Source organism: Odocoileus virginianus, chromosome 6 (assembly GCF_023699985.2).
Source record: "Odocoileus virginianus isolate 20LAN1187 ecotype Illinois chromosome 6, Ovbor_1.2, whole genome shotgun sequence".
NCBI lineage: Eukaryota > Metazoa > Chordata > Mammalia > Artiodactyla > Cervidae > Odocoileus > Odocoileus virginianus.
Window position 1 is genome coordinate 48,336,668 of NC_069679.1, and position 25,744 is coordinate 48,362,411.

Consider the following 25,744-nt stretch of genomic DNA (forward strand, 5'->3'; position numbering starts at 1 on the left):
TGATACTGCTTTGTGGTTTTGATTTGCATAATGAAGTGAAGCATCTTTTCCTGTGCCTATTGGCCGTGTCAGTGTCTTCTCTGGGAAAATGTTTATTCAGGTCTTCTGTCCATTTTTTATATCAGGTTTTTTTTTTTTTTTTTGATGTTGAGTTATATATTTTGGACATTAACCCATTATTGATCAAATCATTTGCAAATACTTTCTCCCATTCAGTAGGTATCTTTTCCTTTTGTTGATGGTTTCCTATGCTGTGCAAAAGCTTTTAAGTTTAATTAGTTTCTGTTTGTTTGTTTTTTCCTTTTATTCCCTTTGCTTTAAGAGACAGATCCAGAGAAATATGGCTAAAATTTATGTCAGAGAGTGTTCCATCTGTGTTTTCTTGTGTGAGTTTTATGGTTTCTGGTCTTACATTTAGGTCTTTAATCCATTCTGAGTTTATTCCTGTGGGCTCCCCTGGTGGCTTGGATGGTAAAGAATCTACCTGCAATGCAGGAGAAACCCAGGTTCGATACCTGGGTTGGGAAGGTACCCTGGAGGAGGGAATGGCAACCCACTCCAGTATTTTTGCCTGGAGAATTCCATGGACAGAGGAGCGTGGAGGGCTGTCATCCATGGGGTCACAAAGGACACAGCTGAGTGACTAACACAAAAGGTATAAGAGAATATTCTAATTTCATCTTTTACATGTAGCTGTCCAGTTTTCCCAGCACCATTTATTGGAGAGACTGTCTTTTTCCCCTTGTATATTCTTGTCTCCTTTGTTATGGTAAATCCCATTTAAAGTATACAATTCAATGCATTTAGTATATTCACAGATTTGTGTGACCATTACAAAATTTTTAAAACATTGTAATCTTTCCAAAAAATCATCCCTTTCTCCAAAAATATTTAAAAAAAACATAAAACCGCCAAACCCTACTTCCCTAAGCTGTCAACCTCTTGTGGCTGGTACTCTACCTTTTGTCTCAACAAATTTGACTGTTCTGGACATTACATGTAAATGGTATCATATAGTATGTAGTTCTGTATAACTACCTTCTTTCACTTAATATGGTGTTTTCAAGGTTTATCCATGTTGTAGCTGTCATCAACAGCTCATTCCCTTTTATTATATTCTGTTGAATAGATGGATGGATGGAGATATAATGAACTGAGATGGGGAACACTGAACAAGCAGATTTTTAGGGAAAGACTAAAATTCAGTTTTGTAACATGTTTGCCGTGCCTACCAGCGCTGCAAGATTTTTCTGGTAGGCAGTTGAATGTAAGGGTTTCGAACTCAGAAGCCTGGGAGGGCCTCATGGTATGAATTTGACATGGGGTTTTTATCTATAAGAATATCACTTGGTAATATTTATTTATTTTTAATTTGGCTACACCAAGTCTTAGTTGCAGCACGTGGGATCGTCCATCTCCGTTAAGGCAGGTGAACTCTTAGTTGTGGCATGTGGGATCTGGTTCCCTGACCAGGGATCAAACTCCGGGCCCTCTGCGTTGGGGGCGTGGAGTCTCAGCCGCTGGACCACCGGGAAGTCCCTCCGCTGTTCACATTTAAAGCCATAGAAATGGGGGGGGGGGGGGGGGGAGTCAGAGATGGATAAGGCCACCTACGAAGGAGGATGAGGGGAGGGCCAGACAGAGGAGACGAGCAGCCAGAGAGCTGGGAGGAGGAGTGACCATCAAACTCCACCCGGGGGACAGGGAAGATGAAGGTGGGAGACAAACGGCCTGTTCTCTTTGACAACCTGAACGCATTTGATCTCTTTTTACTCAAATCAAGCTCCAGGAGTAGTGTTCCCCTCCCCCACAGTAGTTTCCACATGTCCCTTTCCAAGCGTACAGCCTTTTAAGCACTTCAAGCGTTAAATCTCAGTGACGTTTCCATTTTTGGTTTTTTTGCTTATCTGTTTCTTATCTCTACAGCAATAAGTATTATGTAGTAATAATAGAAAAAAAAATCCATTGTATTAGATGATAACATCTGCCTGTTCCTGAGCACCCGTGTGGCCCGCAGAACAGCATCCCTGTAAGTGCTGCTTCTCCCTCCTGGCCTCAGACGGGGACCCGGTGGCAAGAATGATACTAACAACCTTTGCCACTTACTCGGCACCGCTTGGCTTCATTCTGGGCTACAGAGCTGGGAGCTTTGTGTGAGGCTTGTGCTCCATTGTATGAATCAGGGGCAGAAAGAAAAGAGGGCTCTTTACCATATCCACCTGGAGGCTGCCTGCTAAGTGCCCTGTTTAATTAGACATGCCTTTTATCCTAGGTTTCTGAACCGGCTAAAGTTGTGTCTGCTCCCAACAAGGACTGGGGGAAGAAGGCATGGAATTAATTAAACCTAGAGGAAGCGACATTGAGGGGTGGAGCTAAGGGGGGAAGAGAGGAGAACCCTTTAAATAAAGGGCGCACAGAGGGCTACCCAGGAGCGCATCCTCTACCGTGTCCTCTGCAAGAAGGAGCCAGCCCTGAGCGCGAGGGGTATGATGGAGCCTGAAGAGTACAGAGAGAGAGGTGAGCACGGGTGTCCCTGGGCCTTTCCCCGTGGCCACTCTTCTAGAAACTGCTGCTTAGGTGTTCGGGTGTCTTTTGACTGGAGCATTAGAGCTGACTCTTGAGAGTTGGCTTCTGCAAAATTTTTCCTGAGATGGGAATGTGGGATCAGAGTTTAAAACTTTTCCCAGCCTCTTGTTCATCATCCCTCTCAGGCACCAACTTATGAACATCCACACTGCTGAGCCATGCTCTTTCTTTCCATTTTCCCATATAATAGGGCATTTGAATTTCTGATCCACTAAATGGGGAAAAAGGGGGATCATTCATTTTCTGAAAGAGAAAAGAATTCCTCTTAGTATTCTGCAGTCACTGCAAAAATCTCATCTTTCTTCCTGTTTGTTTCTGTGTGACTCTGCCTGGAGAGTTCTTTCATTTAGTCATTCACTCCATATTTAAAGAGCACCTACTGTGTCTCAAACCTTGTGTGATGAGCAAAACCAGATGGTTATCCTGTTTTTCAGGCATGGCTGTCCTAAGAGGGGAAATAGGTAGTTGCTTATAATTTCTCTTTTGTAAGTGTTTATATCCTCATCCCCACTAGTAGGTTATTTTGTGGTAAGTCATGGTCTTATATTAAAATACAACTTTTCCTCTCGTCTACCCAGACATAACTCACTAAGTAGATATGTCTTTGCATTTCAGTGGACATTAGCTTATTCCATTGCTTTCCAAAGGCATTCAGCCGAGAGCAGGTTCCTGTGGACATTTATCCTGTGTGTGGAGCACAAAAACATTCCATACAGTCCCTGGACAGGTGGAGGGCTAGGTCCAAGGCGCTCAGAGCAGTGGGGGGATGCTGCTGCAGTCGTGAGAGGCACCAGGCCGTGGGAGGGTTGGAGGAGAGCACAAAGGAGAGAAGGGTCCTGGGAGTTTTCACAGTTTTGTCTGGGGCTAGTTCTGTTCATAAGAATTTTTCGTGAGCTGATGCATTGGGAAGACATCAGATTCTCTTTCCTTGTCTCTCTCTCTCTCTCTCTCGCAGGGAGAAAGGAGCCTAGGGAGCCCTAAGGAGGAATGATAGATATTGAGAGAGACGGAGAGGGAGAGAAACAATGACAGAGAAAGAGACAGAGGCTCTGAAGATAGAGACCCTTTTCTGCAGAAATGAAGGAAGAAAGAATAGATAATTTGCAGTGACTTCAAGTATTTGACTTGGGTGTTTTTCTTCCTTATTTATTTTTTTCCCTGTTAAATCCTCATTTAATGAAGTATACTTCTCGAACATATCACACTCGTTCAGGGATCAAACGTTTGGGTAGGTATGGTTGCAGTTAAGAAAAAAGTAGGGCAAGGAAAGACTACAGTGAAGTCTTAGGGTAGAATTTTCAGAAGATTTATAACATGTATAATATTCAATCAATGTACCACATTTTCCTATTACAGATTTCATTCTTGGTTATTTACTGGAAGTAGATATAAGAAAAAGGGCACATGATTTGACTCTTAAGACATGAAATCTATCTATGTATGAAGTACACATAAAATTTGTTTCTAGATTATTTGGAAAACATGTAAAGGAGAATCTTTCATAATAATTGTTGCTTTGCTTAATCGTATCCCACATTAGCTTTATAAGGTCTGAGTTTTCTTCCTTATTTTATTCGTTCATTTGACAAAATTTTTTGAGCATCTGAAAACTGTTCCAGGCACTGAGGTGTTGGTGGAGACAGAATTGAGGGAGATAAGTTGATTAAGACATAGTCCTGCATTTCCCCAAGATTTCAGGCTAGTGCAGCTTTCTTAGTCTGGGCCTGTGGTTGTACTTTGGGGAGTCCATGCACCTCAGAAATTATATACAAAATCATATGTGTATAAATCTACAGTTTTAATCAGATTCTCAAAGATGTTCACAGGTCCAAAAATGTGAGGAATTAATGGTCCAGTGGAAATGGTGAACTAATAGAATTTTTAAATCTTTTATCAGAACCTGGTGTGGAAGCTTGCCATTTGTGCCAACAAAGAGTATAGGTGTGTGTGTGTGTGTGTGTGTGTGTGTGTGTGTGTGTAATTTCTGGTTAGAAAGAGCCACAGTGTTTATACTGAACCTGTAAGGTGATGAATAAATACTGTTTTTTGAAAAGAAAAAGAAAGGTGGGAGAGCTGTTCAAGGTTGATATGGAGAAGGGAAGGGGAGGAAAAATAAATACTTTACCTTGGTGAAATGGCAACCACTCCAGGATTCTTCCCTGGGAAATCCCATGGACAGAGGAGTCTGGCAGGCTATAGTCCATAGGGTTGCAAAGTGAGAGTCACTCAGTCATGTCCGACTCTTTGTGACCCCATGGACTATGCAGTCCATGGAATTCTCCAGGCCAGAATACTGGAGTGGGTAGCCATTCCCTTCTCCAGGGGACCTTCCCAACCCAGGGATCAAACCCAGGTCTTCTGCATTGCAGGCGGATTCTTTTCCAGCTGAGCCACCAGGGAAGCCCAGGGTTGCATAGAGTCGGACACAACTGAGCAACTAACACTCTTACTTTTTTACCTTGGTTTTAGAGTTTGAGGCCTTGAAAATTTTTCCTCTTATTCATTTATATAGTCACATACTGTCTGCATCATTCATTTACTCCTTTGCACACTTCTTAATTTTTTAATTGAAGATAAGCTGTGTGCTGGGGGTCAGACCCTCCCTGACTCAGCCCATGAATCCATCTCCTTCCTCACCAAGTCTCTGGCCCTAACCCAAGGGTGATGGGCATGGGTTAGCCAGGCCCAGTCAGGGGCCATGAGGCTGGCCTCTCTGCCTCTCTTTTAGGAAAGGAGATGGTGGACTACATCTGCCAGTACCTGACCACCGTGCGGGAGCGGCGGGTGACTCCGGACGTGAGGCCTGGCTACCTGCGAGCCCAGCTGCCTGAGAGTGCACCCGTGGAGCCCGACAGCTGGGACAGCATCTTCGGGGACATTGAGCGAATCATCATGCCTGGGGTGAGATGTAGTCACCTCAGGGTGATTCTGGATGTCAGGGTAAAGGAGGGTGGGTGCTAGGCCTGGAAACCCTGCTTTGGGTGAGATGACCCCCAGCCCCTAGACCACCAACATCCCAGCCTGTCTCCTGGGCACCTGGAGGGCAGGGATTTGGACTGAAATTAGGTTTCTGGTGCCAGGACTGACCTGTAGAGTTGGGGGGGGGAGCAGGAGGGAGTAAGAACTGCATCCTAGGGCCTGTCTGACAGAAGGGTGGAGATCTGATGGGATAAGGTAGAGTGGTGAAAATTGGGCCAGAGGGAGAAGGATGACTCTGGGGAGCAAGATGGAGAGGGGCGGTGGGAGTTGGTTCCTGGTGCTCCCGTTGGCAGAGCTGGGGGTTCTCCTATGGAATCTTGATACATACCAAAGGGAATGAGGGAAGCCAAGAACACCCCCCTCTGAGGGCATTCTGATTGTCAGGTTGCGGGGCCAGGAAGTCAAGTGAGTCCCTGTCACTTGCCCCTCTGAAGTGGGAGCCTTATCCTTCCTGACCGAAGGAGATCTGATGGATCTGCTTTTCAGGAGTAGGGAGGAGCTCCCCTTGAGTCATCTATACTCTCGGTGACAAGGGGCACAGTCTGGTGCCAGTGTGGGGGGGCCGGGGAATGACAGGCTGGCTGCCGCCTGGGGCTTGTGCTGGGGCCGCCGTGGGCTGGGATGGTACCCCGAAGCCAGGTGAGGAGCTGCGCCCAGTGCTCCTGCTGCAGGTGCTCTGTGCTCCTCCCGCCGAGGGGCTGCCTGTCACTGTGCTCCACACCACGTGCCAGGCCCCATACTAGCTACATTGTAGACTGGTTTGTTTTAGCCCCAAACTGAGGCTTGGACAGCTTAGTTGTCTTTCCAAAGTGACAGTTCTCCCTGCGAGGGGTGCTGGTGTCTTCATCCCCATGTGTCCAGTCGCCCTTCCCCAGCATGACTTGACACTTGCTCCCGTCACCCCCAAAGAGCTTTGGACTTAGATGTGCCAGAAGTATACCTGGAAGCAGGGGCAAGAGAGTCTTCAAACACAGAAAGTGATAGCAGATTTGTACAAAGGCAAAAATGCTCGTCTCTGACCATTCAGACTATTTCACAAGCCTCGTTTGAAAATTTTTATATCAGCAAAGCTCTACCAGAGAGGCTAGCTTCCTGATAAGATTATCTCATGGATTTCATTCTGTAAAATGTAATCGGCTGAGGCACCAACCGTAATTTGCTAGTGAGACCGAAAGCAACTGTCAGAAGAGGTGGAAATGAGCTGATTCATTTGACTGAAAGAAATTCCAGCAGTTGCTGGGGGTGTGGTTAAAGAGGTTCATTTCTGGACCTAGAGGTCTGTCTGTTTTGATAAGCATTCTTCTAGCTTATCTGATCTCATGTATCTTATTAGAACAGACAATTGCCTCTTGATAAGGCCAGGAGGTGGAAGCCCTTCTCTGGGGTTTCCAAAATACTGTCACTAAGCACATTGATAATGAAGATCCAATCTTTCATCTCATCTCTCAGGCTGCACCAGCCTCTGAGAGTTGGCCTGAAAGCAGTTGGCCCTTTGCTTTCTCATATGGGTCAGTGCCTCATTGAAAACTGAGTCAATTTCTCCCTCCTAAACACAAGAAGAAGAAAAACTCTTTTTGCCTTAATTCCAACCTTGTTTAGAGAAACCAAGGGCGAGGCAGGGGGAGAAGGCAGAGTGCCATCCTGCTTAGGTGTTGGGCTCTGGAGTCAGGCAGTCCTGGATTTTTGCCATCTGTCCCTACCAGATGTATGCAATCATGGGGATGTTATCTCTCTCTGCCAGCCCCAGTTGTCATCCATAAAACAGGGATGATGGTAGAAACTCCTAATAGGAGTACTGTGAGAAATAAGATAAAGCATAGAAAGTGGAAGATGTTGTTATTACCTATGATACCTTCTACCTGGTGGAATTCAGAAGAAGAGGTCTATGACCTAAGAGTCAAGTCTGGATGTGATGGGTTTATCACTGTGTGATTAGCTTACCATTAACATCAGTGCTTTACATTTTACAAATTTCTTCCCAAGCTAATTCACACAAGAACCTCAGGAGATGGGATTTATTTTATGATGAGAAACTGAGGTTGAGAGAGAGAGAGAGAGCTACAGGGGAGGATCCTGGTTTTATGAGGTCTTAATTGGATGCAAAATTTGGGACCCCCTTTAAAAAATGAAGAATTAATCTTGAGAGAGACCCATGCAAACATAGGACCTTGATGCTTAAGTTCACTAGCTTCACAGTAAATCTACAAGGTCATAGAGCTTGTTATAGCCAACGGGTAGCACTGGAACCTGTGTCCTTGGGCTTAAATCTTGTGCTCCGTCTGCTATACACACTCTCCAGAACACTGTCCTTGCTCTTGAAGGATTAAAGGGATTTGTGCACATGAAATAACTCAGTAATATACTACAATGTTATCTCATGGGCTCTCAGTAGGGTAAAATATCTAGAATGAGAACGTTCCATGGGTTTGGGGAAGGGATCAATGTGAGCTGGGGAAGGGATCATGGAGAAAATATACTTTTAGTAGCTTTCTAAGAATTAATAGGTTTTAGAACATCGTGTCTGTATGAGAAGTGCCTTCCTTTTGGGAACACAGCTTTGCTCAAAGACGTGATCACAGATATGAATGGGTCATGTTTGTAGATTGGTGAGATGAAGCCAGAGGGGGCCGATGAGCCATAAAAAATGTTTCTGAGATTTGTTGTAGGGACTCCTTCTGTCCATTGGCTCCTCCTTTCATCTGGTTAGTCCAACTGTGGGCTCAAGGGTTAATCTGGATGCAGGATCCCATATCTTTGGAATTTCTGTCCTCTGGTCTCTCTTCATCTCTACTGGAAAGCTCAGGACAGCTTTGAGCCCATGCACACTGACCTCTGCAGGAGCTGCCTGCCCAGGGAGCTAGGGATGCCTTTTGCAAATGACTGGACGAGATAAGGACCTGCTGCTACAGAGCACAATCTCCCCTTCCTTTTATTACTGGATAGGAGTGCTGTGGGGGCTAAGCATTGGAGACTAATGCAAAGAGTGCACAGAATCCACAACTCTGATTCCCGTAGTGATTTTCATCTTGCATATTCCCTTCTGGTCTTTGCACATGTGCAAATGCTTCACTGATGAACAAGCTTAGAATAGGAGAAATGTGGGCAGTAAGAACTGTGAATATGTCTTATTTTTATGGATTTGTGTCACTTGTTTGGTTGTCTTAAAAGTGTCAGCCAATCTCTAGAGTGGGTGCTTCCCCTTGCCAGGGAGGGTCTCTGGAGGAGGAAAGTCCCAGCACCTGCCCCCTGGTGCCACCTGTGTCTATGCTCTGCCTCCAGGTGGTACACTGGCAAAGCCCCCATATGCATGCCTACTACCCAGCTCTCACCTCTTGGCCATCACTGCTGGGAGACATGCTGGCTGATGCCATCAACTGCTTGGGATTCACCTGGGTGAGTAACAGTGGCTGTGGCTATAACCAGTGGTAAAGAGGGCATAGCAGGAAGGGACATCCTGGGACAGACATATTTTGTCCTGGCTTCTGAACAGGGTTTCAAGTTAAATATTTACAATGGCTACATTCTTTGAGCTTAAGCTTTATATAAATGATCTCACCTTATTCTTTAACCCTATGGAACTATGAGTATTGGCCCCATTTTGTAGGAACCAATTAAGAAATTAAGGCTTAAGTAACTTATCTCCCCGAGACCACACAGCTCATAGAGATAGAGATGAGATCTGGACTGACATCTGGTTATTACCAGTTTGTGAGATTATCTAAGCACTTTGATACTTAATGATGACATTGTCTTTGAGGGGTTAGGGATATTCCCAAGACTTCTCTTAATAAGCTCTTAAGCACCAATCAGCTTTAAATTGTGCCAGGATCCTCCTAGAACAGCTCTGTATTTTAAGCCTTGACTCTTATAGGGTGTATGTGTGTGTGTGTGTGTGTAGGGGTGTGTGTGTGTAGGGGTGTGTGGGTGGGGTGGGTTGAAAGCTGGGAGAATTGCTATCTTTTCCAGGAGGAAGTGGTTTCTTTCTTAGTCCTAAAACTTCCTCCTGGCCTTTAGAATGCTTTTCAGTTGGATATTTTAGGGACTTAGGGAACCAAATGGAAGCCAAATGGAAGTTTCTGGGCCTGTTTGTCCATAAGGTTTTGGAGTCACAGGAGAATTTACCTCATTGAGGATGGCATGAACCAAAGCCCCGTTTTCTTTTCCCCTTTTGGTCTGGCAGAGGATGGGGCCGGGATAGGACACAGGACCTGAAAGCGGTCCCTTCTCCCTTCTCCAGGGACAAGATAGGTTAGGCCTAGGAAAGGTCAAGGCAGAGACAGATGTGTTTGGGGGCTGGTGGGGGCATCTTGGTGCTCCAAAGCAATCCAGATGAAGTTGCTTTCCCTTTTTCAGGCTTCCAGTCCTGCGTGCACGGAGCTGGAGATGAACGTCATGGACTGGCTGGCAAAAATGCTGGGACTCCCAGAGCACTTCCTGCACCACCACCCCGGCAGCCAGGGGGGAGGCGTCTTGCAGGTGCCTCCTCATAGCATAGGGACTAAGTAGGAAAAGGAAAGCCAGACTTGCCCAGGCAGTTCTCATGTTTTCCATGGAATTTCTGCCATGTCACTCACACCACCACCATCGCTGCCACCGCTGTCACCATTTTCACTACCACTGTCATGACCGACACCGTCACAGATGTTACAACCCCACCACAGTCCTTGCTCCCTCCATTGCTGTCACTACCATCTTGACTTCTGTTGCCTTTAAATGCATCCACCACTGTCTCCACTGTCTTAGCTTTTTTTGGAAAATGATTAAAATGTCAACAGGGCTTCTGAGTTGGACACAACTGAATGACTTAGCACAGCACAGCACAAAATGTCAACAGGGTTTCCCAGGTGGCGCTAGCGGTAAAGAACCTGCCAGCGAGTGCAGGAAATGCAGGAGATGCTGGTTTGATCCCTGAGTCTGGAAGATCCCCTCTAGGAGGGCACAGCAATGCACTCCGGTTTCCTTGCCTGGAGAATCCCATGGACAGAGGAGGCTGGCAGGCTACAGTCCATGGCGTCGCAAAGAGCCGGACACAACTGAATCAACTTAGCATGCACTCACACACACACAAAATGTCAGCACATGATCACATTTTGGGGATCACCTGATTCAAGTTTCTTAGTTTATAATCTGACAACTCCCCTCTCTTGCCCAGTGATACACCTTATGGTAAGTGGAAAAGAAAAGGCAAGCAGGGACTTCTTTCCCACCCTCTTAGGTCCAGGAGATCCTTGCCAGTGAGAGAAATTAACGATCAATTTATCTTATCCTCTAATCCTGTCTTGAATTTCTGTCAAATGATAGTTCTTCAAATATTAATTTTTTTGTCAAGATCAGTTGCAGCACAGAGGAGATTGCTGGGTGCCTCCCGTAGACTGTGCACATTGCTAGGTACTTCTGCATCTGTAAACCCTTGACATTCATGAGGGTTTGGTTCTAAGAACTTTGAGAAGCCCCAAATTTTTGAATCCTGGAATGTATCATTTTCTTGATTTTATGGTTAGGTAGAGAAATAATAATCATAATTTTTATTCCCTCAAAGGGTAGATATTAGGATTCAGTGAATTCATCTATTAAATAAAAATAGCTGTGCTGCCCTGAGATGAGAACTGGGTTGTTTGCTGCGCCCATTTGCTAGCTAAGTGACTCCCTCTCTCACTCTAGTCTTTTTAAAAAAATTATTTATTTATTTGTTTGTAAATTTTTGACTGCACTGGGTCTTTGTTGCTGCACATGGGCTTTCTCTAGTTGTGGTGAGTGGAGGCTACTTTCTAGCTGTGGTGCTTGGGCTTCTCATTGTGGTGGCTTCTTTTGTAGCAGCACACAGGTTCTAGGGTGTGCGGGCTTCAGTAGTTGTGGCCCTTGGGCTCAGCAGTTGTGACACACGGGCTTAGTTGGAATCTTCCTGGACCAGGGCTCAGACCTGTGTCCCCTGCATTGGTAGGTAGTTGGATTTTTAACCAATAGGACCAGCAGGGAAGTCGCATCTCCTTCCAGTCTTGAACTGATTAAATCTGACCCTCACAAGAAAGACAAGTTACTGCATGTTGTAGACCTTCTGGGTTGTTAGAAGATAGTTACAGATTCAGATATTATATCTGGAAGAACGTGCTAAATGTCTGCTGGGCATGGTCTTGCTTTTCACCCAATTATCTCAAGAATCCTGTAGGTAAATAGTGTCATTTAAACATCATCCCAGATGTTTGAAACAAGAGCACCGAAGCGCAGAGAAGTTAAAACTTTGCTCCAGGTCATACAGCTGGTGAGTGAAAGAATGAGGATTCAAACCCCAGGCCTGTCTAAATCCAAACAGTGCTTTCTTCTGTATCCATCAGCTCTATGAACTTGGTTTAGTCCTGTCATCTCCCTGAGCATCACTGTTCTCATATGTAGACAGTAATCATGTGATGCAGGTCTGATGAGGAGCAAGTGGGATGGCAGAAAGTGCTTTGTAAACTATGAATTGCTATATAAATAGAAGGTGGAATCATTATATTATTATTACTATTCTGCTGGCTTCCTTATTGTGGAGTAATTTTCAACCACTGAATATCTTATGGGATCTGGTCTATACCACTCTCTGTGACACAGTCTGCCAGGCTTTTCAGCAGGGACCAGTCATCTGTAGGTCACCTGAAGATTTCAAAAAGCCAGGACACCAAAGACTGACCAAATGAATGACAGGAAACATCAAGATTCTTGTGAGGATGCTGAGGTGGCCCCCAGGATTCCCACAGTTATGGCCAGAGCAAAATCCTACCTAATCATTTTTGGATAATGATAGTCCCCTCTGGGAAGCAGCTAAAGAGTTGCCCTCCATTTTATAAATGGAAAAGAGCCTTCTGGAGGGGCGATACTAGCTTAAGGTCACAAGAGCTATTGGCAGCAACAATGAGGCCCAAGTCCTCTTGCACATGGACCAGGACCCTCCCTCTCTAGGATATCCCTGTGGAAACAAACTCTATTTTCACACCTAATACTGGCTTGGCCAGAAAGTTTGAGTTTTTCCATAAGATGGTATGGGAAGATCCGAGTGAAATTTTTGGCCAAATGAATATATCGGAAGTTTTATTTTTTTTTTTAAAACACAGGGAACAGACATATCTACAAGCAGACATGTATCAAGCATTCTCAGGACATTCTCTTTTTGGTCCCTGTGGCCTATAAAGGTGTTGTTGAAAATTTAAAAGTTATAGGAGAGGGAGGTGTCCCAGGAATGCATAGGAGGTTGTGAATGGAGATGGAGAACAGGCATGTGAGCTGATGGGGAGGGCAGCCCCTTAGGCAGTAGTTGTGTGTATGCTTCCTCAAGAATAGCTATTATATACATACACACACACACACCCACACCCACCCACCCCTATGAAGCTGGGGAGTTTGCCAAGAGAATACTTGGAGAGGCCACCACTATGAACCCTTCTTCCACTGCAGAGTACAGTCAGCGAGTCCACCTTGATCGCCTTGCTGGCAGCAAGAAAGAACAAAATCCTGGAAATGAAAGCCTCTGAGCCCGAGGCGGACGAGTCCTTCCTGAATGCCCGGCTTGTGGCCTATGCCTCCGACCAGGTGAGTTGCCCAACACAGGCCAAGCCTTCAGGCAGGGCTTGGCTTCTGGAGTCTTAATCCTTGAGTGGTTTCCCTGTAGACAGAAGCTCACTGGGTTCAGGGCTACTCAGGCCTGGGAGATTTTCCAAGGAACCGTAGGGGAAGACAAACGTCAGATACTGTATTTGCTTCCCTTCCTCTGGTTTCAGTGGTTTCTGGGAGTGCTCCTTCCTGGATGACTCTGCTAACAGATTTCCCTGGTCCTTCTAGGCCCACTCCTCGGTGGAAAAAGCTGGTCTGATTTCGCTGGTCAAGATGAAATTTCTGCCTGTGGATGAGAACTTCTCGCTCCGAGGGGAAGCTCTTCAGAAAGCCATCAAGGAGGACAGGGAACGGGGCCTGGTGCCTGTTTTTGTAAGTCAGACCACGTTCTCAGCTTAGAACAGTAGAGTTGGAAGGTGAGGAAGGAATTTTGGCAGAATTCAGGTAAGTAACAGGCTGCAAACAAGAGCCAAAAGGTCCTCAAATACATTTTTTTACAAAGTATGAGTTGGTATGTTAGGAAATAAGTTGTGTGGGTCATGCTGCTGCTGCTGCTGCTGCTAAGTCGCTTCAGTCGTGTCCGACTCTGTACGACCCCATAGACGGCAGCCCACCAGGCTCCCCCCATCCCTGGGATTCTCCAGGCGAGAACACTGGAGTGGGTTTCCATTTCCTTCTCCAATGCATGAAAGTGAAAAGTCAAAGTGAAGTTGCCCAGTCATGTTCACCTCTTAGCGACCCCATGGACTGCAGCCTACCAGGTCCGTCCATGGGATTTTCCAGGCAAGAGTACTGGAGTGGGTTGCCATTGCCTTCTCTATGTGTGGGACATAACCAGCATTAAAAATAAAAAACAAGAAATAGAATAGAAAATATGAGAGTATCTTCCTGTATTGAGAATATGCATTGTGTGGTAAGACTTTTATTTCAAATACACATGTGTATATGTCCTAGGTGGCTCTATAAAAGATATATCTTACTGTTGTTGTTCAGTTGCTACGTTGGGTCCGACCTTTTGTGATCCTGCGGACTGCAGCATGCCAGGCTTCCCTGTCCTTCACTATCTCCCTGTGTTTGCTCAAGCTCATGTCCATTGAGTTGGTGATGCCATCCAACCATCTCATCTGTTACCTTCTTCTCCTCTGTCCTCAATCTTCCCCAGCATCAGGGTCTTTTCCAGTTAGTTAGCTCTACACATTAGTTGACCAAAGTATTGGAGCTTCGGCCTCAGTCCTTTCAATTAATATTCAGTGTTGATTTCCCTTAGGATTGACTCGTTTGATCTCCTTGCAGTCCAAGGGACTCTTAAGAGTCTTCTCCAGCACCACAATTCAAAAGCATCAGTTCTTCAGTGCATAATTTCTTACTGTGGGTTGTGTTAAAATATAGTATGAAATACCCCCTGTTCCAGTTGGATGAATGGGGTAGATAATGTCTCGGACAAAATCTTTTTTCAGGCTGAAAGTGTCACACAAGCCTATCTTCCCACGTTAACTGCCTTTGTTTTCTCCCAGGTCTGTGCGACGCTGGGGACCACCGGGGTCTGTGCATTTGACTGCCTGTCAGAGCTGGGCCCCATCTGTAAGTGTCTGCCCCGTCTGCCTAGGAAGACAAGTGATGGGTTTTAACATGTTCCCTAGAGTAAGAGCCTGAAGCCAGCTCAGTGGCATTCTCCTGTCCCTCCTTGGTCAATGCACAGAGCGTGGGAGGAGTCACCAGAGGTCACTAGTGCCTTCTCCCAGGCAGCCAGCTCACCACTTCTCCCAGTGGGGGACCGAGCTGACCTCCCTTGCATCCTATCCTCAAGGCAGCAGTGGGAGGTCCTCAGGTCTCTCAACCCTCTCCCTTGTATGTTGAAATCTGCTTAAATCAGGGTGTATCCAAAACACAGGGTAAATGAGGCATAGTGGAATATTTTCTAGTCTCGGCTAAGAAAATGAAAAGGGTAGGGTAGAGTAATCCCCTGAGTGGGGGTGGGGGTGGGCGGGGAATAAAGGCAGAAAAGAAGCCCAAATGTGATTGTTCAGAATTCTCACTAGGAAAGAGAGCCTAATGTTTGTATTAGATGCATTAACCTTGTTCTCTGGGCCACTGGTAAGTTGGTTTCTGTTCCAGAAAGCTCTGAGTGGAGCCCAAGAAGGTGTCGCCCCTCTGGTCAGGGAGAGGACAGGCCAGGGTGAGGCCTGTAGGCTTTCCCCATAGGGGTGTCCGTGCCTCCCTGAGCCCCATGCCTTGCACTGACACCCTCCCCCTGTGCCCACGTGCCACTGTGTCTCATTCCGCCCCGGGCATCCTTGCCCAGTCCTTCCCTCGCAGCCGGGCCAGGTGAAAGATGCCTTTTAGCTGGCTGGTGACAACCAGCACCCGCCCGCACTGCCACCCCCAGCAGGTGACGTTTGCCTCCTCAGGTGCCCGTGAGGGGCTGTGGCTCCACACTGACGCCGCCTACGCAGGCACTGCCTTCCTGTGCCCCGAGTTCCGGGGCTTTCTGAAGGGCATCGAGTATGCCGATTCCTTCACCTTTAACCCTTCCAAGTGGATGATGGTGCACTTTGACTGTACCGGCTTCTGGTGAGTGTGGCAGCCGGGCTCCCAGCCTGTGGGAAGGCCTCGCTTCCTCCAGAGAGGCCTGAGCCCACTGATGCCCATTTGGACCCCACAGGGTCAAGGACAAGTACAAGCTGCAGCAGACCTTCAGCGTAGACCCGGTCTACCTCAGGCACGCTGACTCGGGCGTGGCCACCGACTTCATGGTGAGTGGTCGGGCGTGGACGGCCTGGTGGCCTCTGAGATGGAAAAGTGGCTGCCTCTGACCCCCGAGGGCCTCCTTCCCTCACATTCTGAGCCCATCCCATAGTATTGCCGCTGTGTACCTTCACATTCAAACTGTGCCTGGGCATACAGAATGAAACCCAGAAAACTGTATAAAAAACCCTAGAAAATGTGACCAACCTTTGAAGCAGGGTGCAAGTTTCCTAAGTATTTGTGGCATTTAAAAATTCTCCCAATCCCCTTCTGCCTCTGTCCTGGGTAATCTTTTCTGCTTACTCCCCAGCAGCAGAGCAGGGTGGAGAATTTCCACAGGCAGGAAAAGAGGCTCCTTGCTTACAGCTCTGTCCTCCTTTTGTCCCCATCGAGGCACTGTGGGAAGCTACACGGTGGGGATGGGGCAATGGGTACCCTTCCTGAAGTTCTGGATGCCTCCAAGCATTCCTGCCTGCCCAGTAGCTGCACCTGTCTCTTGATGCTGCCCACATCCTCAGTCTGTACTGACTCTTGGGGAAATAACGTCTTCAGATTTACTTCTCAGTCTGAAGATGGGTCCTTCCTTTAATTATAGGGGAGACAGGGATGTAAGAGCTTCCCAGGTGGTGCTAGTGAAAAAGAACCCCCCTGCCAGTGCAGGAGACGTAAGAGATGTGGGTTCGATCCCTGGGTCTGGAGGATCCCCTGGAGGAGGACATGGCAACCCACTCCAGTTTTTTTGCCTGTAGAATCCCATGGACAGAGGAGCCTGGTGGGCTATAGTCCATGGGGTTGCAGAGTTGGACATGACTGAAGCAACTTAGCACGCGCACGCAGCCAGTGATGTAAACTAGTAAATTACATATAACATAGCCAAAGTGAGGGATAGTGAGATGAGCTGGTTCTGAGACTCCATACAAGCAGTGGGCTTTTGGGAAACTTAGTGAACCTCTCTCAGCCTTGACTTTCTCATATGCAAAATGGGCATGGTGGTACTGGTTTCATAGGGTATTGTGAGGCTGCAATGGAAATATATATGTAGATCACTTATTACTGGGAATGTGGTACATGCTCAATAAATGGTGGGCATGACATTTCTAAAAGCTCTTCTTTTAAGCTGCAGAGATTTGTTGTATAGTAAAGAGATTAGGTATGTAGGTACCAAAGACAGATGACCTGTGTTTGAATTCTGGCTTCTCCATTTATTAATTTGTGTGGACTTGGGCAAATGACTTAAACTATTTAGGTTTTCTCATCTAGAAAATGAGGGTGATAGTAACAGTACTGTCTTCTTAAGCTTGCTGTGAGGATTGAATGAATGAATTCAGGGAAGCACAGAGAGCAATGCCTGCTATCTGTGAGTCATTTTTTGTGAAGGGACGGTTCTGTCTTCTCGCCTTGGGCTGAAGCATCTAGCCCTTTTAGTCCTAAAATAATCACTCTATCCTCTCTCGATTATTTTGGTTACCATCCCTTGGACCAGTTCATATTTCTTTAGATTTTTTTTTTCGAAGCTTTTTGATTAGAATTTCAGTCAATAAGCTTGCAGTGGTCGGGCAGGACCCTCCAGAAGTTGATAAAAATAGAAGAATAATGGTTCTTTTATTGCTACTGCCCTGTGTAGTGGGTTTTCAGTATTTTTTTAAATAAAAAAATGCAGCAGCCCAAGGACCAGAAATCTTTAGGGGTAATTCTGGGTTTCTCTCCTGAGTATGATATGATGCCTGTTTTCCTGTAAGTAAAGTTGGATCATCATAACTTAAGAGCATTTTCTTACTTTGGCCCATTTTGGGTTTTATGTTACTTTTTGTGTTTTTGTTTTTTGCCCACAACCCTATCCCAGGATCTTCTTGTGGCTCATTCCCATCAGTTTCGAGATTTTATGGTGCTCTATCTCTTGCAGATCACTCATAAAAATGTTAAATTTTCTTAGCACGGATCCAGGGGAATCTTACTATGAATATTTCTACAACCAGAAGGTGCTACTTTATTTTTTTCCTCCCCCACCTCTAATCTTACGGATTTTGATTTTCAAATCTTGAAGCAGTTCCTAGGAAGGTGAAGCTGCTGTCTGTTGTGATCCCAGGGGTCTTCACTGCTGCTCTGATCCACACCTCAAGCTCTTTTTCACCCAGGTGACTGAAACTTTAAATGAAAGCTCAGCCACTTTAAGATGAGCCAGAAATAGAGCAGCAACCTTGTAGAGAAGAGCTGAGGACTTCATCCCTGGGACCCTGGAGCCACCTAAAATCAGGGCTAGATTCTTCTGACATCAGGAAGCTTCCTCTTCTCCCCACAGTTAGTAGAGAGGGCATTGTCTTGTCCTTGGCAGGGAGACTGGCAAAACCTTGATAGGACATAGAAAAGATTTGGGGATACCTTGAGTTAAAGAAGAGCCATGTCCAAATTTCCTGTTCCAATAGAAAATGTCAGCTAGAATCACCCTCCTGGGTCAACATGGATTGATTTCAGAATAGTGACAAGAGAACAACTGAGGGATATGAATGGACTGTAAAGAAATCAAAATGGAAATCATCTCTGCTTCTCATTTAATTTGCTGGTCAATTATTGTAGTCAATTGGCCATAGCCATCTGGAAAACTCTATTTTTAGGGAAGACCACTATTATCCATTCAATAGTCTACATCTGGAGTGTCCATCTAACAAAGGGTAGAGCTGACACTTGCCCTGTCACAGGGATTTTTGTTCTGTATCCAGGTTTTGATGCCCTCTGCTGGGAGAGAAGGTCCCCAAGCTGGTCATCAACACTAGAGTGTTTTGCTTGGAAATCAAAGGCTTAGTACTTGATACAGAGAAACATTGTCCATCAACCAAGGGGTCATGTCCAAACTGTGCCTGAATCGGGAACGGGGGTGAAGGATGCAGATGTGCACAGTTTTGAGGATTAGGCCATTCTGTTAAGGACTAGATAGATATTTGATGGAACAAATATTTATTTTTAGTCAACAGAAATTGTGGCAGAGCTTTCTAACACTTGAGGAGGAGGTCACTTGAACTCACAGTACTCATCAGGACAATTGCAAATATTTTCCAAACCTTTGCTCTGTTTTCAGACCCTAGAGATCACTGTGGAATTGGTTTGAATTTTTTCAGCTCTTTGGTGCCCGCAACCTTGAACTTTAAGCTCTGTTGGATTTGGTCACCGGGAGCAAAGGGTCAGTTTGAGTCTAACAGAGGCTGAGATATGCTTGTTTATTTGAAATCCGAGGACTGGAATGCTGCCTCCTGAAGACACGGAGATGTCACAGGGAAGATCAGGACAGGACAGTAATATTAAGTAACCATCATCTTGGTTCTAGGCAGAAATGCAGCTGTGACTGGTGGCTCACATTTTATCATCTAAATAGTCAACGCCTACTGACAGTTTCCTGTGAAGCTCTTCACCCTGGCTCTCTTCACTCCACTTCCCTGGAGGTGCTGCTCATTCTTGTCTCACGAGGAGCCAGTGAGGCAGCATTGCCCAAGGGCAGAGGTAGCAAGAGGCAGAGCTGGAGGAGAAACCCAGGTTTTCAAGACTCAAGCATCTGAGCTCTTGACCCCCATACTTTACATTTTTGTAATAGAAATAAAACTTTATTTTCTGGAATAGAAATAAAACTTTATTTTCTGCAATTCAAGTAACTTAGGTTCTTTTTAGAGAAAGTTGTATTTCACCCTATCTTGAATTTCAGCCTGGGAGGAAACGTTTAAAGTAGCATTTAAAGCAAAATGTCTTCTCCTTGGTTCAGGGTCATGGACTTGGTGTCCACCGGTGCTGCTCTTAGCGCCAGCTTCACTAGGGTTTGGTCACATGATGAAACAGCCTCCGGGTAACTTGCCTGGCTTCTTACCAACAGGCTCGGGAGTCATGGTGACAGCCTGCATCCCTGGAGGGCTGTGTGGGCAACAGGTGATGAAGCCCAAGGAGGGGTGTGTGGGAGCAGCAGGGGTCCCTGTCTTTAACCACATGCACTGTGTTCCTTTGTTCTAGCACTGGCAGATCCCCTTGAGCCGGCGCTTTCGCTCTATTAAACTCTGGTTCGTGATTCGGTCCTTTGGGGTGAAGAATCTTCAAGCGCATGTCAGACATGTATGTAGTGGGCAGACGTGGGCGGAGCCTGGGCTCTCTTTGTAGCCTAGTGGGGAGGAAGGCTGGTTTCTGCTTTGCAGACCTGCCCTAGGGACTTGTGATGTATGACTCAAATGTCTGGGCCTGTTCCTGAACTCCTGGGACTTGATTATTCAGGGTGGCCATCTGTTTGTTAGCTAGAGGATCACTGAGCAGAACATGACACCAAGGGCTGGGTGGTGTCTGTCCTGCCCACCTGAGTGGCTCACCATCCCTTCTGTTACTATCGAGCACCAGGGAGGCATGGCCCGAGAGCCTGGTTTGCAGAGAAAGAAATAGAGAGTAAATCAAAAGGTGGTATGTCCCCAGGGTAGGAGTCTGTGTTTACTTGGATTGTTACAGCTGTCTGGAAATGTTAGTCACTCTCATGGTTATGCCAGAAACCTGGCTCTACTGGCTTAGACATGTAGACTGACAAAGTCTGGAACAAACTTCCCTGCATTATGTCAATAGGTATTTACTGAAGGTGTATTTGGTATAATTTATTTCAACTCAATTCAACAAAAAAATTATTGTGTTAGGAAAGAGACCCAGAGGTGACTGAGATAGGTACAGTCCCTCTGTCATTCTTGTTTTTGTTTGTTTGTTTGTAAACCTTCATATTTATTAAACCTGCACATGTGATAAAATTGCACTGAACAAAATACACACAAGCACACACACAGGTGAGTATTGGTAACTCCCAATCTATAAAATTCATAGATTGTGTCCATGTCAATATGCTGGTGGTGATACTATAGTATAAATTTGCAGGCTATCGTCATTGTAATAAAATGAGTAAGAGAGCATGTGGTCTCTCTATGATTTCTTACAAGTACCTGTGAATTTATAACTACATGAAAATAAAAGTTTGAATTTGCTCAGACCACATTTGAATCTTGTCAGTAAATTTCACAATGACAGTCTCACTGTGACGCCTCTGTAGGGCACTTTACAGGCAGGAAACTGAGGCAGGTGGGTGCAGTGACTTGCAGTCTGTGATATGTCTGAAATTTTTGTCAAGCAGCACTAGACAAAATGGCTAAGGCTCTGTCATATTCTTCCTGGAAGGGGTGGAACTTAACGAAGAATTTTGGTCAGCAGTGTTTTCCTCTCACTTTCACAAGTGCCCATGAGAAAGCCAAGGTTGTTGAACAAAAGCAGCAGGCGTAATCCAAAAATGTCGTCTTTTGTTCCTCTGTGTCTTCCTGTCCGCCTTTCCTCTAGGGAATTCCTCCTTTAACAAACACAAAGCCAAATGAAATGGTTGAATCACTAAGGATGACTGGCTTACTGTTGGTAATTTTACATTTGTTATTAATATCAAGGTGTTGGTTTACTGGGTGCTGATCAATGAGTGGCTGCCACCCAGTCTATTGAGGGACATGAGGCACTTTTGCTCTCTCTAGATTGATCTTCAGACTGAAGACTGAAATGTAGTCGCTAGGGGATGAGGTGGTGGAGGCTACAAGTTGTCAGGAAAATGCTTTTGCTTCCAACTTAGGACTGGATATTGACCTGCAGGTGCTGGCTCACTCCCCTCATGCTGCCTCTTTCCAACTCAAAGTCCCCGATTCCCATCAGCCCCCTTTTTCCTGCTCTAGGCCCAGACTCTGGGGCCTGGCTTTCAAGGACCCGGTTATCAGCCTCTAAGCTCAGGCTTGTCCCTGGCCCATGCCAGCTCCATCCTCAGCGTGCCTCTACACCTTCACCTGTGTGTCACCCTCCTGAACCTCTAATTCTAACAGAATTAGAAAGTAAATTGCAAAAGATAAAACAGCTAGAAAACACTTAGTGGAGTGCTTCCCCTGAGAGAGAGTTTTAGGACTTGAAAATGAAAAGTGCTTAGGCAGAGATTGGAGATAATTTTAAGCAGACCATGCCTTGGAGAGAGAAAGTGGTTCTGGATCAGGTATGTAGCAGTATTGTTGGCTAAATACTTTTGACTTCTCTTGAAATAGAGGAGCCAGTGTGAGTCAGGTAGTAGCAATTACTTAGCAAATAGTTTATTAAGATCCTTCTGATTAAGTGGGGAAATTTTTAAAAATGAAAGAAAGGGCAAAAAAAAATAAAGGGCAAGTTTTAGCCTTATTTAGTTAGTAATTCTAAGAAAAAAATAGGAAATTAAAAATGATAACTTCATTGAAAGATCAATATGGTACAAAGCTTTAAAATTATTTTATTGTGGTAAAATATAGATAACATGATTCCTTAAACTTTAATCTTAAAAAATCTTTTTTTCTTTCTTTTTTTGAAAAACTTATTTTGTATTAGGGTAGAGCCAATTAATGATGGTGTAATAGTTTCAGGTGAATAGCAAAGGGACTCAGCCATACATATACATGTATGCATTCTCCCCCAAACTCCCCTCTCATCCAGGCTTCCATGTAACATTGAGCAGAGACAACTCTAACCATTCTATGTGCACAATTCAGTGGCATTAAGTACACTCACAAAGTGTGCAACAGTCATTACTATTTCAAGAACTTTCCCTTCATCCCCAGCAGAAACTCTGTACCCATTAAACAGGTTTAAAGCCTTCTCCATGAGGATAATAGGTAAAAATATATTCTTTGTGGAATATCAGAAAAAAGAGGATAAAGGGCATTTGAAGTGAAAATGTTTGAGAGGTTAGGGGAAGATGGAGACTTAGGATACGGGGGCAGGGCTGTCAGCAGCCCACATTGTGCCTTTATGTGCAAGAGAAACAAATGTTGCTTCCTCTGAGCATTTGCACCCTGCAAAAGGCACCTGGCTGGGACTGGAGAATGTGGACTGGGTGTGGGCCCTTGCCAGCCCCCTTGGCCAGTCTGGAAGCTGAGATACCTGAAGCTGGTTTATGAGGGCACATTGCCTTGATGGCAAAGCAAGTGCCTTCTGGGAATTCCTTGGTGGCCCATGGTTAGCGCTCTGAGCTTTCACTGCTGAGGGCCTGGGTTCAAACCTTGGTTGGGAAACTAGGATCCCGGCAAGGCTTCTCTTTCTGGGGGTGGGTTTAAAGAGGGCCTTGAGATATGAGTTTTCAAAGTGAAGCTAATGTGGCAAGAAATACAGAGCCACTGGAGGTTTTACAGCTTGGAGAAAAATCAAATGGAGAAGAAAATCAGGCAGAAGTCATTTAGGTCTCTATGGTTCAAAGGTGTGATAGCTTTAAACCTGTTTTGCAAGGTGAAGGTTTATGCACAGTCTTCTCTTCCTGTTAATAATCTCAGTTCTCTTGATGTTCACAATTCTAGGGCACGGAAATGGCTAAGTATTTTGAATCTCTGGTCAGAAATGACCCTTTCTTTGAAATTCCTGCCAAGAGGCACCTTGGTCTGGTGGTTTTTCGTCTCAAGGTAATGCCATCTTTCGTCTCACGTGGAAGGTGTTATTTGGTGACTTTCAGCCTCTTGGAAATGTAAATACTGGGCTTCTGGGGATGCTTACTGGGAATAATGTGGTATGCTCTTGTCTTTATTCTTCAAACAGGGTCCTAACTGCCTCACAGAAAGCGTGTTAAAGGAAATAGCTAAAGCCGGCCGTCTCTTCCTCATTCCAGCCACTATCCAGGACAAGTTGATCATCCGTTTCACTGTGACATCCCAGTTCACCACCAGGGATGACATCCTGAGAGACTGGAATCTCATTCAGGATGCTGCCACTCTCATCCTGAGTCAGCACTGTACTTCCCAACCCAGCCCTCAGGGGGCGAACCTCATCCTCCAAACCAGCGGCCCCAAAGCCTTAGCCAAGGAGATGTCCTTTCCCCCTGTCAACGGGGCAGGCGATGACCCAGCCCATTTCAGCAAGATCGTCAAGCAGCCTCCGCGTGTGGGAGCCAGTCCTGTGAGCCGCCACCTTGAAACCCTGCTGCACCCACCGGATGACTGCTTCTCTGAAGAGGCTCCAGACGTCACCGAGCACAAGCTGTCCTCCTTTCTGTTCAGTTATTTGTCTGTGCAGAACAAGAAGAAGGCAGTACGTTCCCTCAGTTGCAATAGCGTGCCTGTGAGTGCTCAAAAGCAACTGACCACAGAAGGCTCTGTGAAGAATGGCGGCTCCTCCCGGGTCAGAATCTTTTCTAGGTTCCCAGAAGAGATGATGATGCTGAAGAAGAGTGCCTTCAAAAAACTAATCAAGTTCTACAGTGTCCCCAACTTTCCCGAATGCAGCTCTCAGTGTGGGCTGCAGCTGCCCTGCTGCCCTCTGCAGGCAATGGTTTAGGCCAGGGGGTTCAGCCTGGGTCCATAAATGTGTTTCAAGGAGTCTCTGAACCTCTTAAACTTGATTCTGAATTTATGTGCTTATATGTATGTGCATTTTTCCTGGGAAAAAGCCAGTGATTTCTCATGAACCTCATAGATGTTCATGACCTATGATAGGATTCAAATAGAGAATTTAAGCCAGCATGGTCCAGAAGACTCCAGCAGGCTGGTCAGAGAGAAAGGGTCTAGGGTGGGGCATTGATGGGCAGCTTCTGTGGTTTAGCTTGTGACACTGAGACTTTGAAGTCTCATGAAACAAAATGTGGAAATAAATTGTGCTTGTCTCTGAAAAAAATTATTCTGTGTCCCTCAATTGACCACTGAAATACTTGTTTTTCTTTTTCCATTATGGTTTGAATATAGTTTGAATATAGTTATATGGTTTGAATATAGTTCCCTGTGCTATGAAGTAGGACAGGGAAGGATTTTTTTATTTATCCATTCTGGATATAATAGTTTGTATCTGCTAATTCCAGATTCTCAATCCATCCCCCCACCCCTACTCCCATCTTGACAACCACAAGTCTGTTCTCTATGTCTGTGAATCTGTTTTTGTTACGTAGATAAATTCATTTGTGCCATACTTTAGATTCCACATGTAAGTGATATCATATGGTATTTGTCTTTCTATTTCTGATTTACTTCATTTAGTATAATGTCTAGTTGCATCCATGTTGCTGCAAATGACAGTATTTCATTCTTTTTTGTGGCTCAGTAGTATTCTGTTGTGTATATATATGTGTGTGTATGTGTGTATATATACACACACACACAATCTTCTTTATCCATTCATCTTTTGGTGGACATTTAGATTGTTTCTATTTCTTGGCTATTGTAAATAGTGCTGCTGTGAACATTGAGTTGTATGTATCTTTTTGAATTATAGTTTTATCCAAAGATATGCCTGGGAGTGGGATTGCTGGGTCATATGGCAACTCTAGTTTTTTGAGGAACCTCCATACTGCTTTTCATGCACCAATTTACATTACCATCAACAGTGTAGGAGTGTTCCTTTTTCTCCATACCCTCTCCAGCAGTTATTGTTTGTGGACTTTTTAATGATGCCATTTTGACCAGTGTGGGTGGTAGCTTACTGTAGTTTTGATTTGCATTTCTCTAATAATTAGCGATGTTGAGCATCTTTTCGTGTGCCTGTTGGCTGGCTGTATGTCTTCTTTGAAGAAATGTCTATTTAGGTTGGGTTGTTTGTTTTTTGTTATTGAGTTGTATCAGCTGTCTGTATATTTTGGAAATTGAGCTCTTGTCAGTTGCATTATTTGCAAATATTTTCTCCTAGTCTGTAGGTTGTCATTTTTTTGTTTATGGTTTCTTTTTCTGACCACTAAAATATTGATTTATTAACCAGGGCATGTGCTGGAGCCTAAATGAATGTACTTACAGATTTTTAGGATGCTAAAGATCTGACTTTAATGTAAGAACAAGTTTGGAGGAGCCCTTGGTAGGAAAAACTCAGACAGTTTGAGCCAGACACTGTG

The 25,744-nt window shown here is 45.2% G+C and overlaps 1 protein-coding gene across 2 annotated transcripts; it reads left to right on the forward strand.

Annotated features, from left to right (window-relative positions):
- Positions 1–1,582: 1,582 nt before the first annotated feature.
- Positions 1,583–24,543, forward strand: HDC (histidine decarboxylase). Of its 2 annotated transcripts, XM_070469291.1 has the most exons (13): positions 1,583–2,029; positions 2,273–2,517; positions 5,315–5,487; positions 8,845–8,958; positions 9,919–10,041; positions 12,994–13,128; positions 13,378–13,521; positions 14,664–14,730; positions 15,558–15,720; positions 15,812–15,902; positions 19,885–19,983; positions 23,238–23,339; positions 23,473–24,543. In XM_070469291.1, the coding sequence occupies exons 2-13, from the start codon at positions 2,487–2,489 to the stop codon at positions 24,205–24,207; spliced, it is 1,977 nt and encodes a 658-aa protein (XP_070325392.1). In that variant the 5' UTR covers positions 1,583–2,029; positions 2,273–2,486; the 3' UTR covers positions 24,208–24,543. The 2 variants fall into 2 exon arrangements, with proteins under 2 accessions (XP_070325392.1, XP_020751517.2); XM_020895858.2 differs by having other exon boundaries at positions 1,583–2,517.
- The last annotated feature ends 1,201 nt before the right edge of the window (positions 24,544–25,744 follow it).